The following is a 24,825-nucleotide window of genomic DNA, read 5'->3' as shown; positions in this document are numbered from 1 at the left end:
ATATGCATATTGTACGAGCAAGAATAGAGTACGAGGCCGTTTAAATTGGGCACGATTTTCCCCCAAAGTGTAAATAGCGCCCTCTATCCTCAACAGGTTTTAAGACACCTGCTGTGCATAACAGATGCAAGTAGATAGTTGATTAGAGACTGGCGAATAGAGAGTCAATGCATATTAACAAGCTATATATAGACTATCAAAAATGGACAATTCAAATGTCACAAATGATTGGAAAGAGACAACAGTCTGGGCTACGTAACAATATCAGAAGCAAATATATTAAATACTCGAGTAGGCTAAAAAGCTCAGAGAGCGGCAGGGGACCGAGGTCAAGTTGGTTTTACATTCGGACATTCAACAAACATTCATCAGACATTCAATAGACATTCGACAAAAGCCATTTACAAATGTAAAAATCAATAACTAATTCACCGTTTGTCACAGAATCATCAAACTAGATATGATTTATTCTATAAATGTCTAGCATACATTACAACCTTTGTTTTGAGTAAACATTCTAGTTCTGATTTGATAGAAATACATAACATCTATAAAATGCCATTTAAAGCGGTAAAAATCAATAACGTTTTCACTGATTACGACAGAATCGTCAAACTAGATAGGATTTATATGGCTTTTTCTTTGCAATTCCGCCTAGAAGGCCAGCATCCTGGAGTCGCCTCTTCACTGTTGACATTGAGACTGGTGTTTTGCGGGTACTATTTAATGAAGCTGCCAGTTGAGGACTTGTGAGGCGTCCGTTTCTCAAACTAGACACTCAAATGTACTTGTCCTCTTGCTCAGTTGTGCAGACAACACTACAATAAACATACAAGGTCCACTTCCTCATTAAGCCCTTGGGGATGTAGAGTTTTTAAGTACAAGATCCATCGGGCTTCGCGCTGGAGAAGGCGCTCATCCAAATTGCGGCATCTGTGGCTTAAGAAAACAGTCAATGGCACAGAACTTATGATCAGTCACAGCATGATTAGCCTCATGAAAATGCCTGGCCACTGGTGATTTTAAGTAATTTATTCGGATGGCACTGCGATGCTCGTTGATGCGTAACCGTAGTTGTCTGCGCGTAATACCAGTGTTGCAAGCCGGATGGACAAGACCATACATTGTTAGATCCACAGTTAATGAATCTATTGATGGTGTATTATTTATTTGTCACGAAAGATCTGAAGTTGTTGGACTTTTTAGATGTTAAAATGTTCCCCCGCTGCTCTCTCAGCTTTTTAGTCTACTCGAGTAGTTCATATCTATTGCTTCTGATGTTGTTATATAGCCCAGACTGTTGTCTATTTCCAATTATTTGTGACATTTAATTGTCAATTTTTTATCCTATATTCCTTGTTAATATGCATTGATTCCCTATTCGCCAGTCTCTAATCACGTATCTGCTTGCACATGTTGTGCACAGCAGGTTATGAAGGCATATAAGGTCCAAAACGTATGCTCCTTTCCTTTTATTTATATATATATATATATATATATATATATATATATATATAGCACCTTGCACTTTCACGTTTTGTGAAGTGTCATTTTAGTGTGCAGTGTTTTAAACTTTAACGGTAGGGAATGGCACTGTGCATAGTAAGTATAGTACAGTACCTGCGCTGGGAAAGCTGTTGTCCTGTCAACGTTGATATATGGACGGATTTGGGGGGATAGTGCTGCAATTTGGTAATTTGCTATCTGTGTGTGGGGCTTGTTTTGAGGTTTGTTGTAGTGGTAATTTTGTGGCCTGTATATGTATTTTTTTTATTGCAGTAGTAGTGGTAATTTTGTAGCCTAGGATCAGGAATGTGCAACAAATGAACGTTTACACCCCTGAATCAATCTTATTGACTGATACATGCTTACCTAACGCCGTCTCTTTGGAGTCCCCGACCAAGTCTTCCCCATGGTGCTTTTGTAAACACATGGCAGTAGCAGGTCATTTTATCATTCAGTTGCCGGAAAAGAGACAAGATTGTTATATACAAACCCGAATATTATAAACACTTATCTTCAAGGATCAGAGAGCGGGACAGTCCGCATAAAATTGCATTGTCATTAAATCTCCTGTGAATTTTCCGTTACATCTTGGTCATATTCATGTTTACTCTTATGCAATGCGTTGCATGGTTAAAACATGATAAACATGATGCATTTCTTATTATAAACAATCATTTTTGTAAGCTGGCTGTTGTTTAAAAAGTATTTTCACAAATATTGGTTCGATGGATGATCCACCAGGAGCAGTGCATTTTTATCTCATTAATGATCCCGTTTGAATAGCCATCTGGATAGTGGGAACGTGCTCTGATAGCATCAAAACTGACAGAGAAGGGAACATTGAAACCCCAACAGATGACTTACAACATTGATGAACCAATCTGATTCACACAGTAGCCTACGTCATACAACAAGACATGATCGATATTCCCTGCCATTTTGGAAACATCTGGTTTGTCAGTGTCGCACAAGCATGGAATCGATCATGATGTTACGTGGCTTCGTTGATTGTATCTCACAAAATAAATCACTTCGAGCTGTCCTATCTTGCATGGGGATCTGACATGTATAGCTGATCTCGATGCATCATACAAACCATCACCTCAACAGTTCATGGAACAGTCAGCTAATGTATTGTGTTTAGTTGTGTCCACTTCATTTATTTAGCTTTGTACTTAAAGATTAAACATGTACATCCTAACTGGACACTGAAACATGTGCATTGCCCAAAGCGATGTTATTTATCTACCACAAACCTCTGTTCACATATACTTGATAAAGCAAGTTTGCCATGAAAACAGGATAAGATATTTTGGAGATGTCGAGATAAGTTATTTAGTAAGAGATATTTAAGACTATTTTATATACAATGGTGTGAGATTTAATCTTACAAATATTATGAAAATGTTGAACCATGTTTAGTCATTTTCGCTTTCATTTGATGTTCACATACTCTAACAAAACCATACAAAGGAGACCTTTGTATGTTTGGGGTTAATTGAACCATCTACAATAACCTTTGTGCGAATGCAAACATAGGTGTTTACCAAATTACGAATGCCATTAAGGGTGACTGTTTGTTTCATTTGTATTTCTAATCAAATCTATTCTGTGACATAGGCTATGGCAGGTTTTAATGAAATACCTTTCAACCATAATGTGCGTCATCATCACTTTTTACACACTTACTTTGAAGCAAATATTGTCAGGTGTTAGTGTGTTTTTTGTTTGTGTGAGAGATAGAGAAACAAGTACGTACATGTGTGCAGTAGGCCTATGTGTGGTTTGATTCCTAATGAGTTTTTGAGTCCACTCACCAGGATATCTTCCTGAATGAACAAACTGACAGAGTCGTCTGGTTGTCAGAAATCTGGCTGATGAATGGTGGGAACCCTTTATCATAAAAGGTCCAAACTGAGACAGCTGCCACACTGGAGAAGATAACAGGTCTTAGCAGTAGTGTGTGAGTGTTGATCCCACTATCCCAAGGCTTTAAGTCCACCAGTCTTCCAATAGGAGTTTGTGGGAGTGGAAAAGAGTTTCATTGAGATTTGTTAAGTGTCATTGGTTCAGGATGGAGAGCCATGATAAGATCCTCATTTTCTTTTTTTAAATTATGGCCTGTGCAGGATACTTTCCAAAATGTCTCATACAATTTGTAAGTCTGGATAAGAGCGTCTGCTAAATGACTTAAATGTAAATGGACCATGGTATAGTAAAATAGGAGCCAATTCTTATTTCTTACTTATTTTGTCACAACTAACTTAAGTACATCATTAGGCTATTTTATTGGAATTCATCTTACCTCCTGTGTCTACCCATCACCTCCCTTGGCCGTGGGACACAGTGCCCTCTGACACTGTTTGAAGTAGCCTACCTCTGCTGTGAATATACCCGACCCACTCTCCTGGATCAAATGAGGAAAACAGATATAGTCTACATTTACTGGCATTCTAGATGTATTGTAGACTACATCATAAAGTAGACTACTTTCTACACATGTAGTTTTCAGCTCAAACTAAATAGTTCATATTTTATAATTGATATATTAATAAATTGCATATTTGAAATCAATGTATTTTCTACCCTGAATATGCATTTTAATGCTGACATAATTTCATAAATCAGATGTGCAAAACACTGAGGCTAACAATAGTTACAATAACTAAATTGCAATAAATATGAATTCAAACACTGACAGTATGTTGGGCATAGGCCCTTTTTTACACAAGTTAATTTCACTGCGTATATATCACCTTAACCAGCTCAATGCTTGAATGTTCAAACTCATGTCATGAGAACATTCCTGAATCACATTGACTATCTGTGTTCAAAAAATATGCAATGAGGTTTCTTTATAACACTGTCAGTGTCAGTATTTACATATTTGTACACAGCTCCCCATCTATATTCATTTTCAGTGACAGAAAAACGTATAAACATAGATGTGCTGTAACAATTTGCAGATGTAGCTAGATCTTAGAGTCATAGCAGCGGGAAGATGTTTGGGGGTGGGGGTGCTGCGATTTTTATTTTGCCTGCGCTACAGACTGCTAAACTCAGCAAAAAAAGAAGTGTCCCTTTTTCAGGACCCTGTCTTTCAAAGATAATTCGTAAAAATCCAAATAACTTCACAGATCTTCATTGTAAAGGTTTTAAACACTGTTTCCCATGCTTGTCGAATGAACCATAAACAATTAATGAACATGCACCTGTGGAACGGTCGTTAAGACACTAACAGCTTACAGACGGTAGGCAATTAAGGTCACAGTTATGAAAACTTGGGACACTAAAGAGGCCTTTCTACTGACTCTGAAAGACACCAAAAGAAAGATGCCCAGGGTCCCTGCTCATGTTTGTGAACATGCCTTAGGCTTGCTACAAGGAGGTATGAGGACTGCAGATGTGGCCAGGGCAATAAATTGCAATGTCTGTACTGTGAGATGCCTAAGACAGCGCTACAGGGAGATAGGATTCGCGTTTATCGTCGAAGGAATGAGCGCTACACCGATGCCTGTACTCTGGAGCGGGATCGAGGTGGAGGGTCCGTCATGGTCTGGGGCGATGTGTCACAGCATCATCGGACTGAGCTTGTTGTCATTGCAGACAATCTCAACACTGTGCCTTACAGGGAAGACATCCTCCCTCATGTGGTACCTTTCCTGCAGGCTCATCCTGACATGACCCTCCAGCATGACAATGCCACCAGCCATACTACTCGTTCTGTGCGTGATTTCCTGCAAGACAGGAATGTCAGTGTTTTGCCATGGCCAGCCCGGATCTCATTCCCATTGAGCACGTCTGGGACCTGTTGGATTGGAGGTTGAGGGCTAGGGTCATTCCCCACAAATGTCCAGGAACTTGCAGGTGCCATGGTGGAAGAGTGCGGTAACATCTTACTACAGCAAGAACTGGCAAATCTGGTGCAGGAGGAGGAAATGCACCGCAGTACTTAATGCAGCTGGTGGCCACATCAGATACTGACTGTTACTTTTGATTTTGACCCCCCCCCCCCCCCCCTTTGTTCAGGGACACATTATTCCATTTATGTTAGTCACATGTCTCAGTTGTTGAATATTGTTATGTTCATACAAATATTTACACGTTACGTTTGCTGCAAATAACCGCAGTTGACAGTGAGAGGACGGTTCTTTTTTTTGCTGAGTTTATATCGGTCTCCTAATACAGGCCTAGTAAAGGCCTGTATTAGTTAAAAATATATATATTTTTTAAATGCCTGCACTACAGACAGCTATTTTGGGCCTTTAATACAGGGCTATTAAAGGCCCAGTGCACTACTTTTGTGAAAAAATAAAATAAAATCGAAATAAAAATTGGCTATGTTACAGACGGCTATATTGGTCAGCTAATACAGGACTCGTAAAAGGCCCAGTGTGTGTGAATTTTTTATTCTCAAAATTATTCAAAAGGTATTCTGATTTTTCAGGGGGTGCTGCAGCACCACTACTTCCCGCAGCTATGCTTAGTGAGCTGAATATTTAATATATGCTCTTTACACCTATATACACCAAGCTCTATCAGCATTAATCACTGTGTTTGCTAGGGATGGAGAAAAAGTGCGACACCAATCACCCCTGAGCCAGACTGAGCTCTGGTCAACTTGTTTCATCTGGAGTTAGAAAGGCTCTTGGAACTGTACCGCGAGCTAACCACAGTGGCGTCCTCTTGTATGGAGTCATTCATGTCCGACTGGCTAACACACACCAAAGCCATACGTATCTTGGGGCGCTTCCCACTGAAGAGCAGGTAGATGCAGGGGTTTGCACAGCTGTTCAGACTCGCCAGGAGCATCAGGATGGTGAAAGTTGCAGCTGAAATATATATCAAAAGATATAACACACAAAATATTATCTAAAGCGTCCTCATGTATTTCTATTCCTTAATACATATAGGAGGTGGCGCCAAAATGCCAAGTACATAAGCTATAGTAAACATACATTGCAAGTAAAGTTGTAATCCAGGCATTAAAACGTGTGACAAAGGAGGGATTTCTTAGATATACAGATTGAACAGCTCTTACTCTCAGTGGGTGCTTGGACATCCCAGACGGACCACAGCTGGGCAGTGAAGAAAGGAGTCCAACAGATAATGTAGGCAAGAACAATGACCAAAGTCATCTTCACGGTCTTGATCCTGGCTTTGGACACCCCAGCAACGCTACTTGCCCTGGAGGGCAGCGGCTTGGCGAGAAATGTCGATACTTGATGAGTTTTCATGTGAAAGTTGATTTGAACAGCTCGGCAAATACGCACTTGGCACACGATAACAGTTAAGATGGGCAAGACAAATATCACTAGAGTGGTCCAGGTCACGTAAGCTTTTAGCCCCCACGGTTTGATGAAGTCAGCCCAGCAGTCATAGACACCAGGCGCGATTTGAACTCGGGAGAAGATGAACACTTGAGGGAGACTCCCGATGAGGGATACAGACCAAGCAACGCACACAGGCACGTTCCAGCGCGCTCTCCGCCTCTGGAAAGTAACCATTGGGTTACAGATTGCTTGGTAGCGATCAATGGTCATCACTACAATCATGTAAGTGGAGGCAAACATGCCAACGACCTGCAGGTATTTCACCAGGCGGCACAAAACGTCAGGACCGAAGAATCTGTCCGTTACATCCCACATCAGCTGCGGACAAACTTGGAAAAATGTGACAACCAGGTCTGCCAGGCAAAGGTGAAAAACAAAGACGCGCATCCTCGAGAGCTGCTTCCTCCGCTTCCACAGCACAAATAGCAGTCCAAAATTTAAGATTGCTCCACTGAAAAATATTATGCTTAAAAGGGCTATTTCAACTCGAGCCAAGCGCTCATCCCGGGGCAAATTCTCTGCCAATTCCGTTTCCAAACTTATATTACTAATATTTGGACTAAAGAAAGTCATAATTTGAAGCAAAATGTCACAGTTTTACTGATAAAAACGAAAACAATTTGGCACCTATGCCAATGTCCACGTACGGCTACAGGTAAAACATTGGCTAGTACAGCAAACATGAACCAAACTCTTGCCAAAATGTATGCAACTGAAATACACGTTTATGTAAATGTTTAAAGTGTAGATGTAGAAAGCGTAGACGCGGGAAAACTTTGGAGACGGATAGCACCACCACTGCGAATGAAGAGGAGCGGCGGCGGTGGCAAAGGATTTATATCTATGGATGTGCCCCAGAAGGGAGGGGCTACCCTTCTGCACCTTTACAATAACCAAACGACGCCTTCTATACATTCACATTTGAGTCATTTAGCAGACGCTCTTATGCAGAACGACTAACAGAAGTGAGTGCATAGATTTAACATACCTTTTTTTCGTACTGGTCCCCCGTGGGAATCAAACTCACACCCTGGCGTGGCAAGCGCCATGCTCTACCAACTCAGCCATAAAAAATATATAATGCAATACATCTGAAAATAATATAGGCTACCAGCACTAAGGATTCACTGCAAAAATTCAGAAAAAGGCACGCATTAGTGTTCAAAAATTATTATGATGACTCATTTACTTGTGTAGGCTACACAGTAAATTGCATAGGGAGGTAAACTAAGAATTAAGAATACAATTTGTTCTTGTCAAACTTGGGATTTATTCTTGTTACTAAAGTAACATCCTTTAGCTTGTAACTTTTTATACACTTGCTTTATCCATAAAAAATAGTGATTCCTCGAAACCAGGACAAAGAAATGTTATTATTTTGGGGATTTGTATTCAGAACCCTTTACTTTTCCCACATTTTGTTACGTTAGAGCTTTACTCTAAAATTGATTAAATTCATGTTTTTCCTCAATCTCCACACAATACCCAATAATGACAAAGCGAAAACAGGTTTTTAGAAATGTTTGCAAATGTATTAAAACGAAAAAACAGAAATACCTTATTTACATAAGTATTCAGACCCTTCCCTATGAGACTGGAAATTGAGCTCAGATGCATCTTATTTCCATTGATCATCCTTGATGTTTCACCTGTGGTAAATTCAACTGATTGGACATGATTTGGAAAGGCACACACTGGTCCCACAGTTGACAGTGCATGTCAGAGCCAAAACCAAGCCATGAGGTCGAAGGAATTGTCCATAGAGACAGGATTGTGTCGAGGCACAGATCTGGGGAAATGTACCAAAACATTTCTGCAGTATTGAAGGTCCTCAAGAACACAGTGGCCTCCATCATTCTTATATGGAAGAAGTTTGGAACCACCAAGACTCTTCCTTGAGCTGGCCGCCCGACCAAACTGATCAATCGGGGGAGAAGGGCCTTGGTCAGAGAGGTGACCAACAACCCGATGATCACTCTGACTGAGCTCCAGAGTTCCTCTGCGGAGATGGGAGAACTTTCCAGAAGGACAACCATCTCTACAGCACTCCACCAATCAGGCCTTTATGGTAGAGTGGCCATACGGAAGACACTCCTCAGTAAAAGGCACATGACAGCCCGCTTGGAGTTTGCCAAAAGGCACCTAATGGACTCTCAGAACATGAGAAACAAGATTCTCTGGTGTGATGAATCCAAGACTGAACTCTTTGGCCTGAATGCCAAGCGTCACGTCTGGAGAAAACCTGGCACCATTCCTACGGGGAAGCATGGTGGTGGCAGCATCATTCTGTGGGGATGTTTTTCAGCAGCAAGGACTGGGAGACTAGTCAGGATCAAGGGAAAGATGAACGGAGCAAAGTACAGAGAGATCCTTGATGAAAACCTACTCCAAAGCTCTCAGGACCTCAGACTGGGGTGAAGGTTCACCTTCCAAGAGGACAACCACCCTAAGCACACAGCCAAGACAACACATGAGCGGCTTCAGAACAAGTCTCTGAATATCCTTGAGTGGCCCAGCCAGAGCCCGGACATAAACCCGATCGAACAACTTTGAGACCTGAAAATAGCTGTGCATCGACACTCCCCATCCAACCTGACAGAGCTTGAGGATCTGCAGACAAGAAATGGGAGAAACTCCCCAAATACAGGTGTGCCAAGCTTGTAGCATCATACCTAAGAAGACTCAAGGTTGTGATCACTGCCAAAGGTGCTTCAACAAAGTACTGAGTAAAGGGTCTGAATACTTACGTAAATGTTATACATTTCCAAAAATGTAAAACACACACACACACACACACACACACACACACACATACATACATGACTTTTGTAGCTAAAAGCATAATTTATAAATAATTAAAAAGTTGTCATATGTATGAAATTTGATTTGGCATTACCCAGTGGCGATTATAGCATGGAAATCTTGGTGGGGTAAAAAAAACAAAAAGCACTATAACGGTGACAAACGGTGTCCACAAACTGTTAGGGCCTACATAAAGCTGTACCAACATCAGAGTCCCAACACAGCCACTGCTACACCTGTCTATCAGCGGAGCCTTGTCTGGCAGCGAAACAGTTAATTCAGCCTCATTTACTGCCTTTTAAAAACATAGCTGATATGGCTGACTTGCTTAAACAAATGTAGTTTCTACTGACAATTGAGATATACAGTACAAACTATTGCATAAGGGGACGACAAGTGGATAAGAGGCAATCCATAATTTCGATTAAGACATTAATGAGCAAGCTAGGACGGACGTAGTCAATATAACAATTTGTTCAGCACTTTTGAAATGTACAGCAACAGAATTCAGAACATGGGCCGTTCTTAGGGTGTTCTCCCTGTACACCAAGTCAGAACAGTAGGATAAATAAAGGGGGCATATAAGCAGACAATGAAATCTCTTATAATATTCAATGATTACATTTCTCAAAAACAGGTTATAGGCTACATGTGCACCACCAAGTCAGAACAGTAGGTGAAATTAAGAGGTGAAAATAGACCAAAATATTAGGGTGAGGCACATGGGCAACTAACAGCTTACTACACAACATACACTTGGTATTACTTTCTTAGTTACAGTATACAGATCTCCCTGGCATATTACATCATTTATGCAGCAACATACGAGACAATTTTGGACTCACCTTGTTGTGCTGTGCTTACTTGAACAGGAAGGTGCTGAAGAGAAGGTCCTTCGTGGGAAAATGTCATCAAACTGTCATCAAAGTCTGGTATTCTCTGGATTTATGGTGCTTTCAAGACAACTGGGAACTCGGGGGGGTAGAACCATGATGACATCAGTGATCTTTAGGTAGTAGCTCTAGACAGGCCTGGGCAACTCGGGGGCCTGACTGGTGTTACACTTTTACCCCAGCCCCAGCTAACACACTCAACTCCAATAATTAACTAATCATGATCTTCATAAAAAAATGCAATTAGTTTAAATCAGGTGTGTTTGCTAGGGATGGGGAAAAGCGTGACACCAATCATGCCCCCAAGGACTGGAATTGCCCAGGCCTGCTCTAGAAAGATGCCCGAGTTCCGAATTTACAATTCCTAGTTGGATGAAAGTTCAAAATGTATTTTCCCAGTCGTAGCTCGTTTTTCCCGAGGTCCCAGTTGTCTTGAACTCACTAAAGTCTGATTTCGCAGTTCCGAGGTCAGTTGTTTTGATCATGCTTCATTGACAGCATGGCCAATGTTGAATGTATATCATTTTAAACTAGGAAAAGAGACCCTTAATCTTAGACAGGACCACACAGCCACTCCACTGAATAGCAGAATAATGATTGCTTTGCAATGCTTGCAGTTTGCCACTGATTCCTTCCAAACCACTCATTGTTGAATTTGCAATTTCTAACTTGTTGTGTAATGTTTATGTCCAATGGCCAATGAGCACCGATTTGTTTTATCTATAATTTCTCTTCATTATTTCGCTTCATATAGTTGAAGTCGGAAGTTTACATACACCTTAGCCAAATACATTTAAACTCAGTTTTTCACAATTCCTGACATTTAATCCTAGTAAAACTTCCCTTTTTAGGTCAGATAGGATCACCACTTTATTTTAAGAATGTGAAATGTCATAGTAATAGTAGAGAGAATAATTTCTTTCATCACATTCCCATTGGGTCAGAAGTTTACATACACTCAATTGATATTTGGTAGCATTGCCTTGAAGTTGTTTAACTTGGGTCAAACATTTCAGGTAGCCTTTCACAAGCTTCCCTCAATAAGTTGGGTGAATTTTGGCCCATTCCTCCTGACAGAGCTGGTGTAACTGAGTCAGGTTTGTAGGCCTCCTTGCTCGCACACGCTTTTTCAGTTCTGTCCACAAATTTTCTATAGGATTGAGGTCAGGGCTTTGTGATGGCCACTCCAATACCTTGTCCTTAAGCCATTTTGCCACAACTTTGGAAGTATGCTTGAGGTCATTGTCCATTTGGAAGACTCATTTGCGACCAAGCTTTAACTTCCTGACTGATGTCTTGAGATGTTGCTTCAATATATCCACATAATTTTCCTTTCCCCATGATGCCATCTATTTTATGAAGTGCACCAGCCCATCCTGCAGCAAAGCACCACCACAACATGACGCTGCTACCCCCATGCTTCACGGTTGGGATGGTGTTCTTCGGTTTGCAAGCCTCCCCCTTTTTCCTCCAAACATAACGATGGTCATTATGGCCAAACAGTTCTATTTTTGTGTCATCAGACAAGAGGACATTTCTCCAAAAAGTACAATCTTTGTCCCCATGTGCAGTTGCAAACCGTAGTCTGGCTTTTTTATGGCAGTTTTGAAGCAGTGGCTTCTTACTTGCTGAGCGGCCTTTCAGGTTATGTCAATATAGGACTCGTTTTACTGTGGATATAGATACTTTTGTACCTGTTTCCTCCAGCATCTTCACAAGGTCCTTTGCTGTTGTTCTGGGATTGATTTGCACTTTTCGCACCAAAGTACGTTCACCTCTAGGAGACAGAACGTGTCTCCTTCCTGAGTGGTATGACGGCTGCGTCGTCCCATGGTGTTTATACTTGCATACTATTGTTTGCAAAGATGAACGTGGTACCTTCAGGCATTTGAAAATTCCTCCCAAGGATGAACCAGACTTGTGCAGGTGTACAATTTTTTTTCTGAGCTCTTGGCTGATTTCTTTTGATTTTCCCATGATGTCAAGCAAAGAGTTACTGCGTTTGAAGGTAGGCCTTGAAATACATCCACCTCCTGTTGACTCAGATGTCAATTAGCCTATCAGAAGCTTCTTAAGGCATGACATAATTTCCAAGCTGTTTAAAGGCACAGTCAACTTTGTGTATGTAAACTTCTGGCCCACTGGAATTGTGATACAGTGAATTATAAGTGAAATAATCTGTCTGTAAACAATTGTTGGAAAATTACTTGTGTCATGCACAAGATGTCCTAACCGACTTGCCAAAACTCTAGTTTGTTAACAAGAAATGTGTGGAGTGGTTGAAAAACGAGTTTTAATGACTCCCACCTAAGTGTATGTAAACTTCCAATTTCAACTGTATGACAAGGATTAAAAAGGATTTGCAAGTAGATTGTCAACTTGATTCATGATGACTGCTAGCTAAGTTTTTGAAAGTATGATGTTGACATGTCCAATCAAAGCTACTGTAGATATGTGATTTGACATAATTTTATCTGTGGCCAATGACCTTGAGCCTTCTTAGATGGCCACTTCTAATATAACTCTATGGCAGCACCCAAGGGGCTTGAATTTTCTAGCTCTACCCTTAAACTTGGCGGAGAGGTAGTGTTCCCATGAGTGACAGAACACTGAGCCAATCAAAGCGCAACGCACTGTATTTTCTGCTGGCTTGCCCCACCACCACAGAAAGCACTGAGCTAGGCTGAAACACCTGCATTTTGGAGCTGCCTTACTCAAGAAAACAAAAAAGAGACCATGTTTGTATGCGACTTTATTAACACAATGATATATATTTTTTGTTTGACGGATATGTGACATGTATTAATGTCAAAATAACATGCAAAACCGGAAATCCCTGAATGACAGGTCTGGACTGGACTTACCGAGGCCTCATTTAAGACTCCATAATGTTCCATCTGTAGGCAGTGCTTAATTTGAGGACAGGATTCGGCACCTATCAGATTTGACTTTGTTTGTTCCGGCACCTATTTGCCCGGATCTGGTACCTCTCGCGGCATGATTTATTAATTGTTTAACTGTTCGCACTACAGACATTCTAATAAAAGCAATCAGCGTTAAATCAAGTTGCCTCCTTGTTATTTCTCCTGCCCCCCAGAAAGACCATCATGTAAAAGCGTGGTGATCCTTCTGTGTAATCATCCTATACTGTCACACTGATTCCAGACCTGCTCTCTTATTTGTACATAGAGGTTATGGGGAGTGGTGGTCAGCTAGTGAAGAGGTCCCTACGTAATCACGTCACCTAGGCTAGTCATCTCTACTGAATTTGAATCATGGGAAAGATTTTTTTTAAATGGATAAGAAAAGGCAATCGATTTTGATGACATTTTTCAAGTCCAAAAACCTAGAGAAAGATGGTGAATCAAACCCGGAACGAGCCAGAGAACTGTCAGTGCCGGAGGAGAGGAGTACGGGGCAAACTGTTCCTGATGGCGATGCTATAGCTAGCAGCGATACTAATCCCGCCAGTGTATCACCACTGGCACCTCCACTAGCTAGTAAGCCTACTAGCGAGTCAGACTCAGAGGGAGACGGGAAGCTGGGGGGCATTGCATTCACCGACAAAGTGCTCTGAGCAGGTGCAATTTGCAGTTCAACAACAAACAAACGTATAACCCCTGGCTTGTCAAGCAGAATTCAAAGTTGGGTTGTACAACATGCAAAAAGGTAGGGAGTTTGGGTCTAGAAACGACTGGAGGGATTAAAGTAGCAAAAGAGTGGGTGGAATGTACAGTTATTTAACATCCCATGCCATAGACGTAAACAAACAACAAAAAGACTTCAGAAAATGTTTTTTTCAACATGCCCGAACCAAGGCACATTTGGTGGCAGCAAGCCTTTTAGACAAGGTTAAAGAGGACACCCATGTTATAGTTAACACTCAAAATGAAAAAATAGACTCGACAGCCACAGTCTTCCGAACAGCCTTAGGAGGCTAAACGTCACAGCCACATGGCTTTGAGCAAGAAATTGACTCTCATGAGTTAAATGGACTTGACATGGTGAGAGTCAATGTGGGAGGTTTTGGAAACTAAGGTAGGATTTTTTCTTTACAAACTTGTTCTGTACTGTGAAGGTAATCTGAATGTTTATTTATATTATCACATAGGCAAGATGCCAATATATTCTCATGTGTGTGTTCTGCTGCAGCCTACATTGATTTATTTTATTTGAAGTTCTATTCCGATATTGTGATTTGTTCTGCTGCTACATTGAGGTCTTAAAAATATATGAAATGTGTGTCTCGTAAGCCCCACAGCTGAGTATGTGTGCATATGCATATGGCATTTTTCCCCCAGTGTCATCTAAAAATTATGCTGTACATTCATGTCTAGAAAATCAGACTAAGAAATTCGGACTTGTGTAAGCCCCGCAAATATACTAAAGTATGTGTGCATACTGCAGTAACGTCTAAAATGCTTTGAATTAAATCAGCACCTTGTAGAGTGCTGTCCGTTTCCCTACCATGGATAGCCTACTTGGCTGTTTACTCTGTCTGCCATGCTGCTACGTTGTTTCACAAAATGTTTTTCTCATTGTGTTCTGGTACCTCAGAGCCCCCCAGAATAACCCCCCTCTTCTCGCGCTCACTATGTGTTCCGGGACCTCCCGGTTTTACAAATTAAGCACTATCTGTAGGTGCTACAAAGCAAACATTGGCGTCATCTGAAACTTTACCGCTTGCTCTGTAATATCAGTAGCATTTTGATTTCATTAACACATTTCTTACATTCATTTATGAATATTGAAAATATACATTTGTTTTTTATTTGACAATTTTTTATATATAATGTAGACCATAATATACTTTGCAGGCAATTCAAAGTCCCAAAGTGGCATCTCTGCTACTTCTAGAGTTATAATCCCATTTGTAAGCATTAAAAGCAGAGTGAATGTGAAAATGGATTCAAAATGGTTGCGTTTGCTGGTAATTTGCAGGATGTGCAATGATGCAAGTAAAAGGTAATCCAGTGATTGGATTGGTTACATTGCCTACTATGCCAATTTCTCTGTATATAATTTATCATAACTCTAACAGTATCAGAGATCTCACTCTGGGACTTTGTTATTCCATAACCCTTGGTAAAGCCAAAATGCAAAAAATATGCCAAATTTGATTCATTATTTCTCATTTTTGCTTTTAGATACAAATGTCAAATATATGTCAACAATTCTTCCTAAATCATGGTATTTTTTGTCCTGGTTTCATGAGGAATCACCCAAAACCTTCATTAAATAGCCTAAATATTTCATCGGAGAAACCACACTATACACAAGCTGCTTTCACCCTCAAGACATTTGATTAGTCATTCTCAAAACAAAATGGAAAATTCCTGGATTAACGTTTTTTTTTTCGCCCCACAAAGACCGCCTTTCTGAGATATGATTATGGGACATTTAAACCAATCCCACATTACTCATTAGACTTTCATTGCTCTAATCTCACCAAGCACCATTGAGAATTGGCAAACTATCCAGTTTTCAGTTAATCTTATTGACTGAATCCAAACTAAACACCAGATTGCCCAATCTCAAAGGCATTTCAGGGCAGGCAATATACAAATGGTTCCAGTATCTATACTGCCACAGATGCTGAGAGATTGCAGTGGTTCTGGTTGATTACAAACGTAAATTTTTTTCATAGACCGCTGTTCAGCTGAGAGCACAATATCCAAACTCTATGTGCTGCACTGGGATAAATTAGTTCAATTCAACATTGTAAAGAAATGTAGGGTTTCTCTCTCATTCCCATATCCAACACTCAAAGGTGTGTGTGGGGGTAACGCCTGATGGTTGCAGACGTTTACAGTTCTGTGATCCAGTGCAATCAACAGATTTCAGTCAGCAGAAGGGCCGTGCACACACACACTCACCCCCTTCCTGTACTGCACACACTGGGGATCATGTCTTGTTGACATGACTAAGCAGCTCGGCTTTGTTCATCTCTTTTTTCCACATGTCTCGTAGGTTCTGTAGAATAATGCCGATCTCCTTGCCAGAGGTGATGCCCATCTTCCTCAAGTCGTGCCTACTCGCGGTGAAGCGAGTAGACCATCTGCTCATCTCTGCCAGTAACTTGTCCTCGCCCTGGTACCTAAGCAGCTGACACACTTTACTTTGAGCATCCACCTCTCAACTCTGCAAACAATATACATAAAATGATCTACTAGACCATGTGCTGCTGTCAGGTTAGGCCATCCATGGCAAACTCAGTTCCAAAAGGACACCATCTTGACAGTCATAAAATTGTAAATACAGTTAGTATCATTACATCAACTCATTTTGTTATGCAATGGCTGTGCTTACATCTATGATATAGTCAGTGTAGGGCTTCATGCTGTCTGGATCATCCTGCGATTTATGGAGGTCTCGTCTGTGTTTGACCAGGAAGACATGGCTTGGGAGAATGGTCCTTCCAAGTGCTGCCAGACCCGCTTCATCTCCTCCGTCGCCCTCTGCAGGTAAACCTGGGAATAAAAGCATAACTCTTACACAACTATAATTATGGGACTATCTATAAAAACAATCTATGCTCTAGCTGAAAACATTTCTAGTGATCTGTCACCATGACGACCTAAACATAGTGCTTTGAGGTTTGCTTTACGTAATTGTTTGCATGACTTCTACATGCATACTTTAGGGTTTAGTTTGGATTTAGTCAGTAAGACTAATTGTAAACTGGATAGTTTGCCAATTCTCAATGGTGCTTGGTGAGATTAGAGCAATGAAAGGCTAATGAGTAATGTGGGATTGGTTTAACTGTTCCATAATGATATCTCAGAAAGGTGGTCTTCTTTGACCAATGTATGGGGAGAAAAAAAAAGTGAATCCAGAAATGTTCTATTTTGTTTTGAGAATGACTCATCAAATGGCTTTAGGGTGAAAGCAGCTTGTGTCGCGTGGTTTCTCCGATTGAACATTTAGGCTATTTAATAGTGCTGAGCGAATAACCCAAATTTAAAGGGGGGTTTTGGTTATTAAACAACTAATTGACCGAAGTTGGTTCAATTACTTGAATTGCATTTAGTTCATTTTTTTTTTGTAAACCCAACGTGCCGTTTCTCTAGAGAAATTAAATCTTTCACAAGAGAAATCAAGTCCAACTTTGTGGGGCGCTGGGCTGAAAGGAGTTGTCATTAAGCAAATATTCAACCTAGTTCAGCGCAGAAACGTGGTAATGAACAAAGATGACCATAATCCATTGCACCTGTTGTTTCCAGTTTCGACAAAGATGGATACAATTTTACACCTGCCTTATTAGATACACACAGACCACATGAGAGAGGAATGTACACAACACAATGATAAGAGCAAGGGATAGAGACTGTTTATGAAAGTATGCCTTATCTATTTTGAAGAACTAGTAAAATGGTTTGTAAAACAGCTCTGCAGCATGCATAGGCTAGCCTAGCTAAATTGGATGACTAAAGACAGTACAGTATGTGGAGCACAGTATGTGGAGCACAGAGATAACATTGTCTGTCTGGCTGCTACTGCCTGAGCAGAGATAAGATGACTTTAAGGAATTAAAAATAATAAAGTCAAATAAAGACTAGGTAATATACACAACTGAAATATTGTATTATTTCATAGTAGTTTCCTATTTTATATTGATATCTACCCAATGTGGACCTGACAGAGACCATGGAATATTTTCAATGTTTTGGTAATTGAATGTTCACTATTTTTGTCATAATGTCATAATGCATTTAATGTGTATATATATTTTGTTTTTAAGTTCCAGAAATCGAAAATATTCTAACCGAAACGACCTCAAAAGGCACTAATTACTCAGCACTACTATAATGGTTTTGGGTGATTCCTCACAAAAGCAGGACATAGAAAGGCCAGGCTTTTTTGGAACTTTAAATACATTTAATCCATAAAATGGTCCTTTGGAGTAAGGATTGTTGATATATTTGACATCTCCCCATACCATAGTTCCTAGGAAACAGGGCTTTCTACCTCACCTATGGAATGAGCCAGGGACAGCTCATACATGACCTCTAGTGAGTGAGCAGCATGGGTGTCTAACACCATCTTCCTCAGCTCAATCCAGATACGCTCCCCTGATATGGCTGCTAGACCACGGGCGTTCTCCCTGATAGCCTCCAGGGGTGCAGGGTCATGTTCCCCTGCCTTGACTGACACTGACCATAAAACCTGGGGGCAGACCGGGAGATATTGACAAGGACAAGAACGCCATACAGAAACCCTCACATACTAAAGTTGAATTTGTTAATTGCCATAGCCAAGTCCAGCATTAACACCCGTCCCATTTACACCACAGAGATCTCTGGATTACCTGAAGTATCGTAATATTCAAATCAAATCAAATTTATTGGTCACATACATGTGTTTAGCAGATGTTATTGCGAGTGTAGCGAAATGCTTGTGCTTCTAGCTCCGACAGTGCAGTAATATCTAACAGGTAAGATTTAACAGTTTCACAACATATACCCAAAATACATGTAAATCTAAGTAAGGAATGGATTAAGAATATACACATATCAGAGCGGCATTGGACTAAGATACAGTGGCATAGTATAGAATACAGTTTATACATATGAGATGAGTAATGCAAGATACGGAGACATTATTAAAGTGGCTAGTGTTTCATTTCCTTAAAGTGGCCAGTGATTCCTAATCTATGTCTATAGGCAGCAGCCTCTGATGTGCTGGAGATGGCTGTTTAAGTCAGTGGTGTAGTATAGAATAAAATACAGTATATACAGTTGAAGTCAGAAGTTTACATACACCTTAGCCAAATACATTTAAACTTCGTTTTTCACAATTCCTGACATTTAATCCTAGTAAAAATTCTCTATTTTAGGTCAGTTAGGATCACCACTTTATTTAGTATTTTATATTTCAGCTTTTATTTCTTTCATCACATTCCCAGTGGGTCAGAAGTTTACATACACTCAATTAGTACTTGCTAGCACTGCCTTTATATTGTTTAACTTGGGTCAAACGTTTCGGGTAGCCTTTCACAAGCTTCCCACAATAAGTTGGGTGAATTTTGGCCCATTCCTCCTGACAGAGCTGGTGTAACTGAGTCAGGTTTGTAGGCCTCCTTGCTCGCACACGCTTTTTCAGTTCTGCCCACAAATTTTATATAGGATTGAGGTCAGAGCTTTGTGATGGCCACTCCAATACCTTGACTTTGTTGTCCTTAAGCCATTTTGCCACAACTTGGAAGTATGCTTGTGGTCATTGTCCATTTGGAAGACCAATTTGCAACCAAGCTTTAACTTCCTGACTGATGTCTTGAGATGTTGCTTCAATATATCCACATAATTTTCCTTTCCTCATGATGCCATCTATTTTGTGAAGTGCACCAGCCCCTCCTGCAGCAAAGCACCCCCACAACATGATGCTGCCACCCCCGTGCTTCACGGTTGGGATGGTGTTCTTCGGCTTGCAAGCATCCCCCCTTTCCCCCAAACATAACGATGGTCATTATGGCCAAACAGTTCTAATTTTGTTTCATCAGACCAGAGGACATTTCTCCAAAAAGTCTTTGTCCCCATGTGCAGTTGTAAACTGTAGTCTGGCTTTTTTATAGCGGTTTTGAAGCAGTGGCTTCTTCCTTGCTGAGAGGCCTTTCAGGTTATGTCGATATAGGACTTGTTTTACTGTGGATATAGATACTTTTGTGCCCGTTTTCTCCAGCATCTTCACAAGGTCCTTTGCTGTTGTTCTGGGAATGATTTGCACTTTTTGCACCAAAGTACGTTCATCTCTAGGAGACAGAACACATCTCTTTCCTGAGCTGTATGACGGATGCGTGGTCCCATGGTGTTTATACTTGCGTACTATTGTTTGTAGAGATGAACGTGGTACCTTCAGGCGTTTGGAAATTGCTCCCAAGGATGAACCAGACTTGTGTAGGTCTACAATTTCTTCTCCTTCCTGAGCGGTATGACGGCTGCATGGTCCCATGGTGTTTATACTTGCGTTTGTCAAGCAAAGAAGCACCGAGTTTGAAGGTAGGCCTTGAAGTACATCCACAGGTACACCTCCAATTGACTCAAATTATGTCAATTAGCCTATCAGAAGCTTCTAAAGCCATGACATCCTTTTCTGGAATTTTCCAAGCTGTTTATAGGCACAGTCAACTTAATGTATGTAAACTTCTGACCCACTGGAATTGTGATACAGTGAATTATAAGTGAAATAATCTGTCTGTAAACAATTGTTGGAAAAATTACTTGCGTCACGCACAAAGTAGATGTCATAACCGACTTGCCAAATATATAGTTTGTTAACAAAAATTTGTGGAGTGGTTGAAAAACGAGTTTTAATGACTCCAACCTAAGTGTATGTAAACTTCCGACTTCAACTGTATGTGGTGCCAAACTGGATCAGAACATCTACTGCTTTCTCAGCCAGGCAGGACATCGCTTCCTGCTGTAGATGAGCAACCCAGAACTGTGTCAGTGTGTTTGCCTCAAAAAGCATCTTGCCTCAATCAGTTTATTCCAGTTCAGAATAAAAATTAACTGTATCTTAACAGCAACAGTTCCAACCTAGACTTGTTCTCAACAATCATTTATACAGTAACATGTACAGTAGGCCTGAACTTTTCATCTTCATCTGTACTCTTTCTTAGGGTTGCACTATCAGTAGCTAGTTAGCTTGCTTTGGCTAATGTTAGTTATTAGCTGTGTAACGTCACAAGGCCAGGGGATTGTTTGAAAGAGGATCTCACATCTACTACTATGAGAGATAGTACTCCCTTATTTCTGCTTACAGTATCATCATCACATGTTATAAAATGACAAGAATGCCTTGTTGGCTGACTTACTTTCCACAAGAACTCCCTGGGTTACTGTCATGTTGTGCCTGAATGTTTGGTCAGGACATGTCGTTTTATTAATTTGTTTGTTTTGAGAGACTCATTACTAAGCACTTCCCCACACAAAACACATTGTGGGCGCTCCTCGTTATTTCTCAAAGTTTGAATGAAAGAGCAGCGTGTGGGTCGCGGAGTGAACTTCAAGAAAACTGCAGAAAAAATATCCGGTAAACTGCAAAGCACATGGGCATCTCCCCCCTCACCTCTCCCACTCGCGCAGCTGTCAAACTGAGCAGACACCGCTGCTAAGCAGAGAGCGCACTGAACCGAGAGCGCAGTTGCACTTGGCCAAATCAATTCCAGTAATTAATGAAATAATTATACATTTACGTCGCGACCCACCATTAACAGGTCCGCAAACCAAACTTTCAGAAACGCTGATATAGAATCCAATCTAACCCTGTTTGGACAGAAATCTAACCAGACACGTTTTTTGATTTTCTAATGTCAAGTTTGACATTAACGCCAGAAGAGGTGAATATATACTATAAACACACCTAAAAACATGGAGTTGACGGCGAGGTCTCTACGTCTTTCTGCCAGTCTGTAGAACATCCACCTGCAGTGTGGTCACCTCAAAGTTCTCATTGTGAAGCTAGAGATGAAAAGACAAATATGTGTTTTAAAGGCATACACACCTCCTGTACAGCATAATTTGCACTACAATGACTGTAGTGTGAAAGTGATTTTTCTCATCATGGCAAAATCAGAGTGTAAAAAGAAAGGTCGCTAATGAAAGGCAACATCACTTTCTTTTACAACAGCAGTCTTAAATCCGGCATCTTTAATTGGATTGTAAACGCAGGGAATATTTGTGTATAGCTGGTCAAACTTCATAGTAATCTTGAGATGCTCTTACTCGGGCAGTGATGGTCCCATGCTTCTCCCCTTTATTGTTGATCCTCCTGATCCCTGCAGTCTGGAACATGCTCTTCATTTCCTCTGATGTTGCCATGGTCACAAGTCCACATCCTCTGGCCGTTTCCCAGACAAGAGGTCCCGCACTGCACCCCCTGCTATCCTCAGCTCAAACGTGTACTTCTCAAAGAGGTCTATGGAGAAAGACAGACATGCCTAAATACATAAGTTGATAAGATCTATACTGTTGACATGCATTGGCCCCTCTATCACCCAATTATAATTACAAAAAAGTAGACACACGGATTCATACATTCGGATCCAAACCTGCTTCTCAAACCCTGGCCTCATCACTAATTAGAGTATAAAAAAACTACTCGAGAGGATCAACTTCTGAACAGTGCTACGAATGAATTTGCATGCCACAGACCTTGAAAGGCAGTTATGAATATCTAGACTTTGATCCAGATAAATTGGTTGGTAGCTAGCTAAGTAAAAGTTGATGAGAATGTGATAGAGTATACCTGGCTTCTGCTCTCACCTGCTATTCCATTCAGTCCATCACTGAATAAGGACTGTAACTCTGTAGTCTTCAGCTGCATGGTAAGGAGACTTCTGAAACTCGAAGTGAAACGAACTCTGCTAATCACCACAGGATTCAGGATTCTCCCCCACATCTAGATGATGTTGAGCAGAGGGACTGTTAGCTATAGCTAGCTGTGGTTAGCTAGCTATGATGTACAGTGGCAATGAATTAACTAACGTTAGTGGTGGTTGCAACACACATTCTGCTAATGTTAGATAACCCAAGCAACTACCGTAGACATTTCATTACAGCTAGTAGCTAGCCTTCAGACATGGATTCCATGTTTTTCATATAACCAGGTTCCACTAGCTAACGTTAGCTAGCTACAGTACAGTAGCTAACTGAAGCATATTGGCTCATGTGAGCTATATATATATATATAACAATTAAATCTGGTAAAGTATACTTATATCGTCATGCAGCTGGGTATCAATTTCATGTGAACTGACCTTCAACAAAATATGAAGAATTTCACTACTTTGGGAGTGTTAGAAACATTCCCATTTCATGCTTATTCAACAACAGGAAGTGTGCTATCACAGCACGAGCTCGCTGACCAATGAGAGTGCCTTTCGTCGTAAAAAAGGGCGGGGTAAAGAAGAACAACGTGGGATGTCACTCAAACATTATTTGCATGAACTGTTACTTCGTTGTACACTTTTGTGTCCTCGGTCTGTTACTTTGTTACGTCTTTTGGGCAGTCTCTACCTAAACCTATCATTTCCCCTAAACGAAATACTTAATGTCATAATTCCACTTGTCAGCTAATTTTGACTGAGCTATAGACAGATTAATAGAGACTGGAAATATATGGTTGATGACGCTTACATTGATTCATTAGATCACTCTAAAATATATCAAACTTCATCAGAGAGATTAGTGTTGCGCGGTATGCCGAAACTTTGTTACTTTTTCAGTACTAGAACATGAAAAACGGTTTCGGTACTATAGTTTGTGTACTTTCGGTACTTCTGTCAAATATGTCCACGTCATCTACTGATTGGGAGAGGATCAAGTATGTTGGTGCGTTCAAGATTACTGGAAACTCTGAAAAATATGAGGTCGTGATGTCAGTGATCCTCATGTCAGAAAGTCCCGAGTTGGAATTCCGAGTTGGATGACCGTTCAAAACGATTTTTCCCAGTCGGTGCTTGTTTTTCCCCCCGAGTTTACAGTTGTCTTGAACGCACTGAAGTCGGAAGTTGGAGATTTCTGAGTTCCCAGTTGTTTTGAAAGTGGCATGTCTATCAGTGCAGCAAATGCCCCCTTATAGTGTGAGAGCACCATACCTGCTCCACTGATGCCTCGTTCAAAACAACGTGCTTCTTCTATGCAAATGTTGTTGAATAATACAATAAAATTAGTCCCAAATGGAAGGGAAACAGATTATAGCCCCATGAAATCAGCCAAAACAAGCTCAATAAATCAATGCATGCACACACTCCTATTGAATATGAATTAAACTGTTTTATGAATAGGCCTAGGCTACGTCTTTATTTTCCCAGTTTATCAATATACTAGAGATATACCATTCAAATAAATGATTACCATTATGTTGTTATGTAGTTTGATTGGTAAAAAACAAACAAAGTCAAATCGATTGTATGATTGATTAATGAATGCATACTTCAAAAATCATACATTTAAAATGTAATGATATTAAATTCAAAAGATCTGTCTGGATCAAGTGCCATTCTGCGTCTTTGGCTAAAGCACCTTCTTTTTTGTAGTGGTATTGTTTTGGTATTGAGTTACTTGATGGCATCTAGCATCATGATGGCATCGAGTATCGTTATACTAAACCTGGTATCGGGTTGAAGTCAAAGTTCTGGTATCGCGACAACACTACTGGGGAGTGCCAATATGGCCGACCGGTGGCTTCAAAGCATCTCAATGGCCAATACATATCAACTCCAACACAGTTGTATATAAACCGTGGATTGCTGATGCGCTGTATTGGTCTGTGAGAGGCTTTGAAGCCAC

General features: G+C 40.6%; 1 protein-coding gene and 1 pseudogene across 1 annotated transcript; both read right to left on the bottom strand.

Annotated features, from left to right (window-relative positions):
• Positions 1-6,132: 6,132 nt before the first annotated feature.
• Positions 6,133-7,412, bottom strand: LOC120065684 (vasopressin V2 receptor-like). Its single transcript, XM_039016755.1, has 2 exons — positions 6,548-7,412; positions 6,133-6,338 (listed from the first exon to the last, which is right to left on the bottom strand). The coding sequence occupies exons 1-2, from the start codon at positions 7,410-7,412 to the stop codon at positions 6,133-6,135; spliced, it is 1,071 nt and encodes a 356-aa protein (XP_038872683.1).
• A 5,856-nt stretch (positions 7,413-13,268) lies between these two features.
• On the bottom strand, positions 13,269-23,382 carry LOC120065595 (annotated as a pseudogene).
• Between the last annotated feature and the right edge of the window lie 1,443 nt (positions 23,383-24,825).

This window comes from Salvelinus namaycush, chromosome 20 (assembly GCF_016432855.1).
Source record: "Salvelinus namaycush isolate Seneca chromosome 20, SaNama_1.0, whole genome shotgun sequence".
In the NCBI taxonomy this organism is placed as follows: domain Eukaryota; kingdom Metazoa; phylum Chordata; class Actinopteri; order Salmoniformes; family Salmonidae; genus Salvelinus; species Salvelinus namaycush.
Note: the sequence above shows the minus strand (reverse complement) of the source record. Positions and strands in the feature narration are given on the sequence as shown.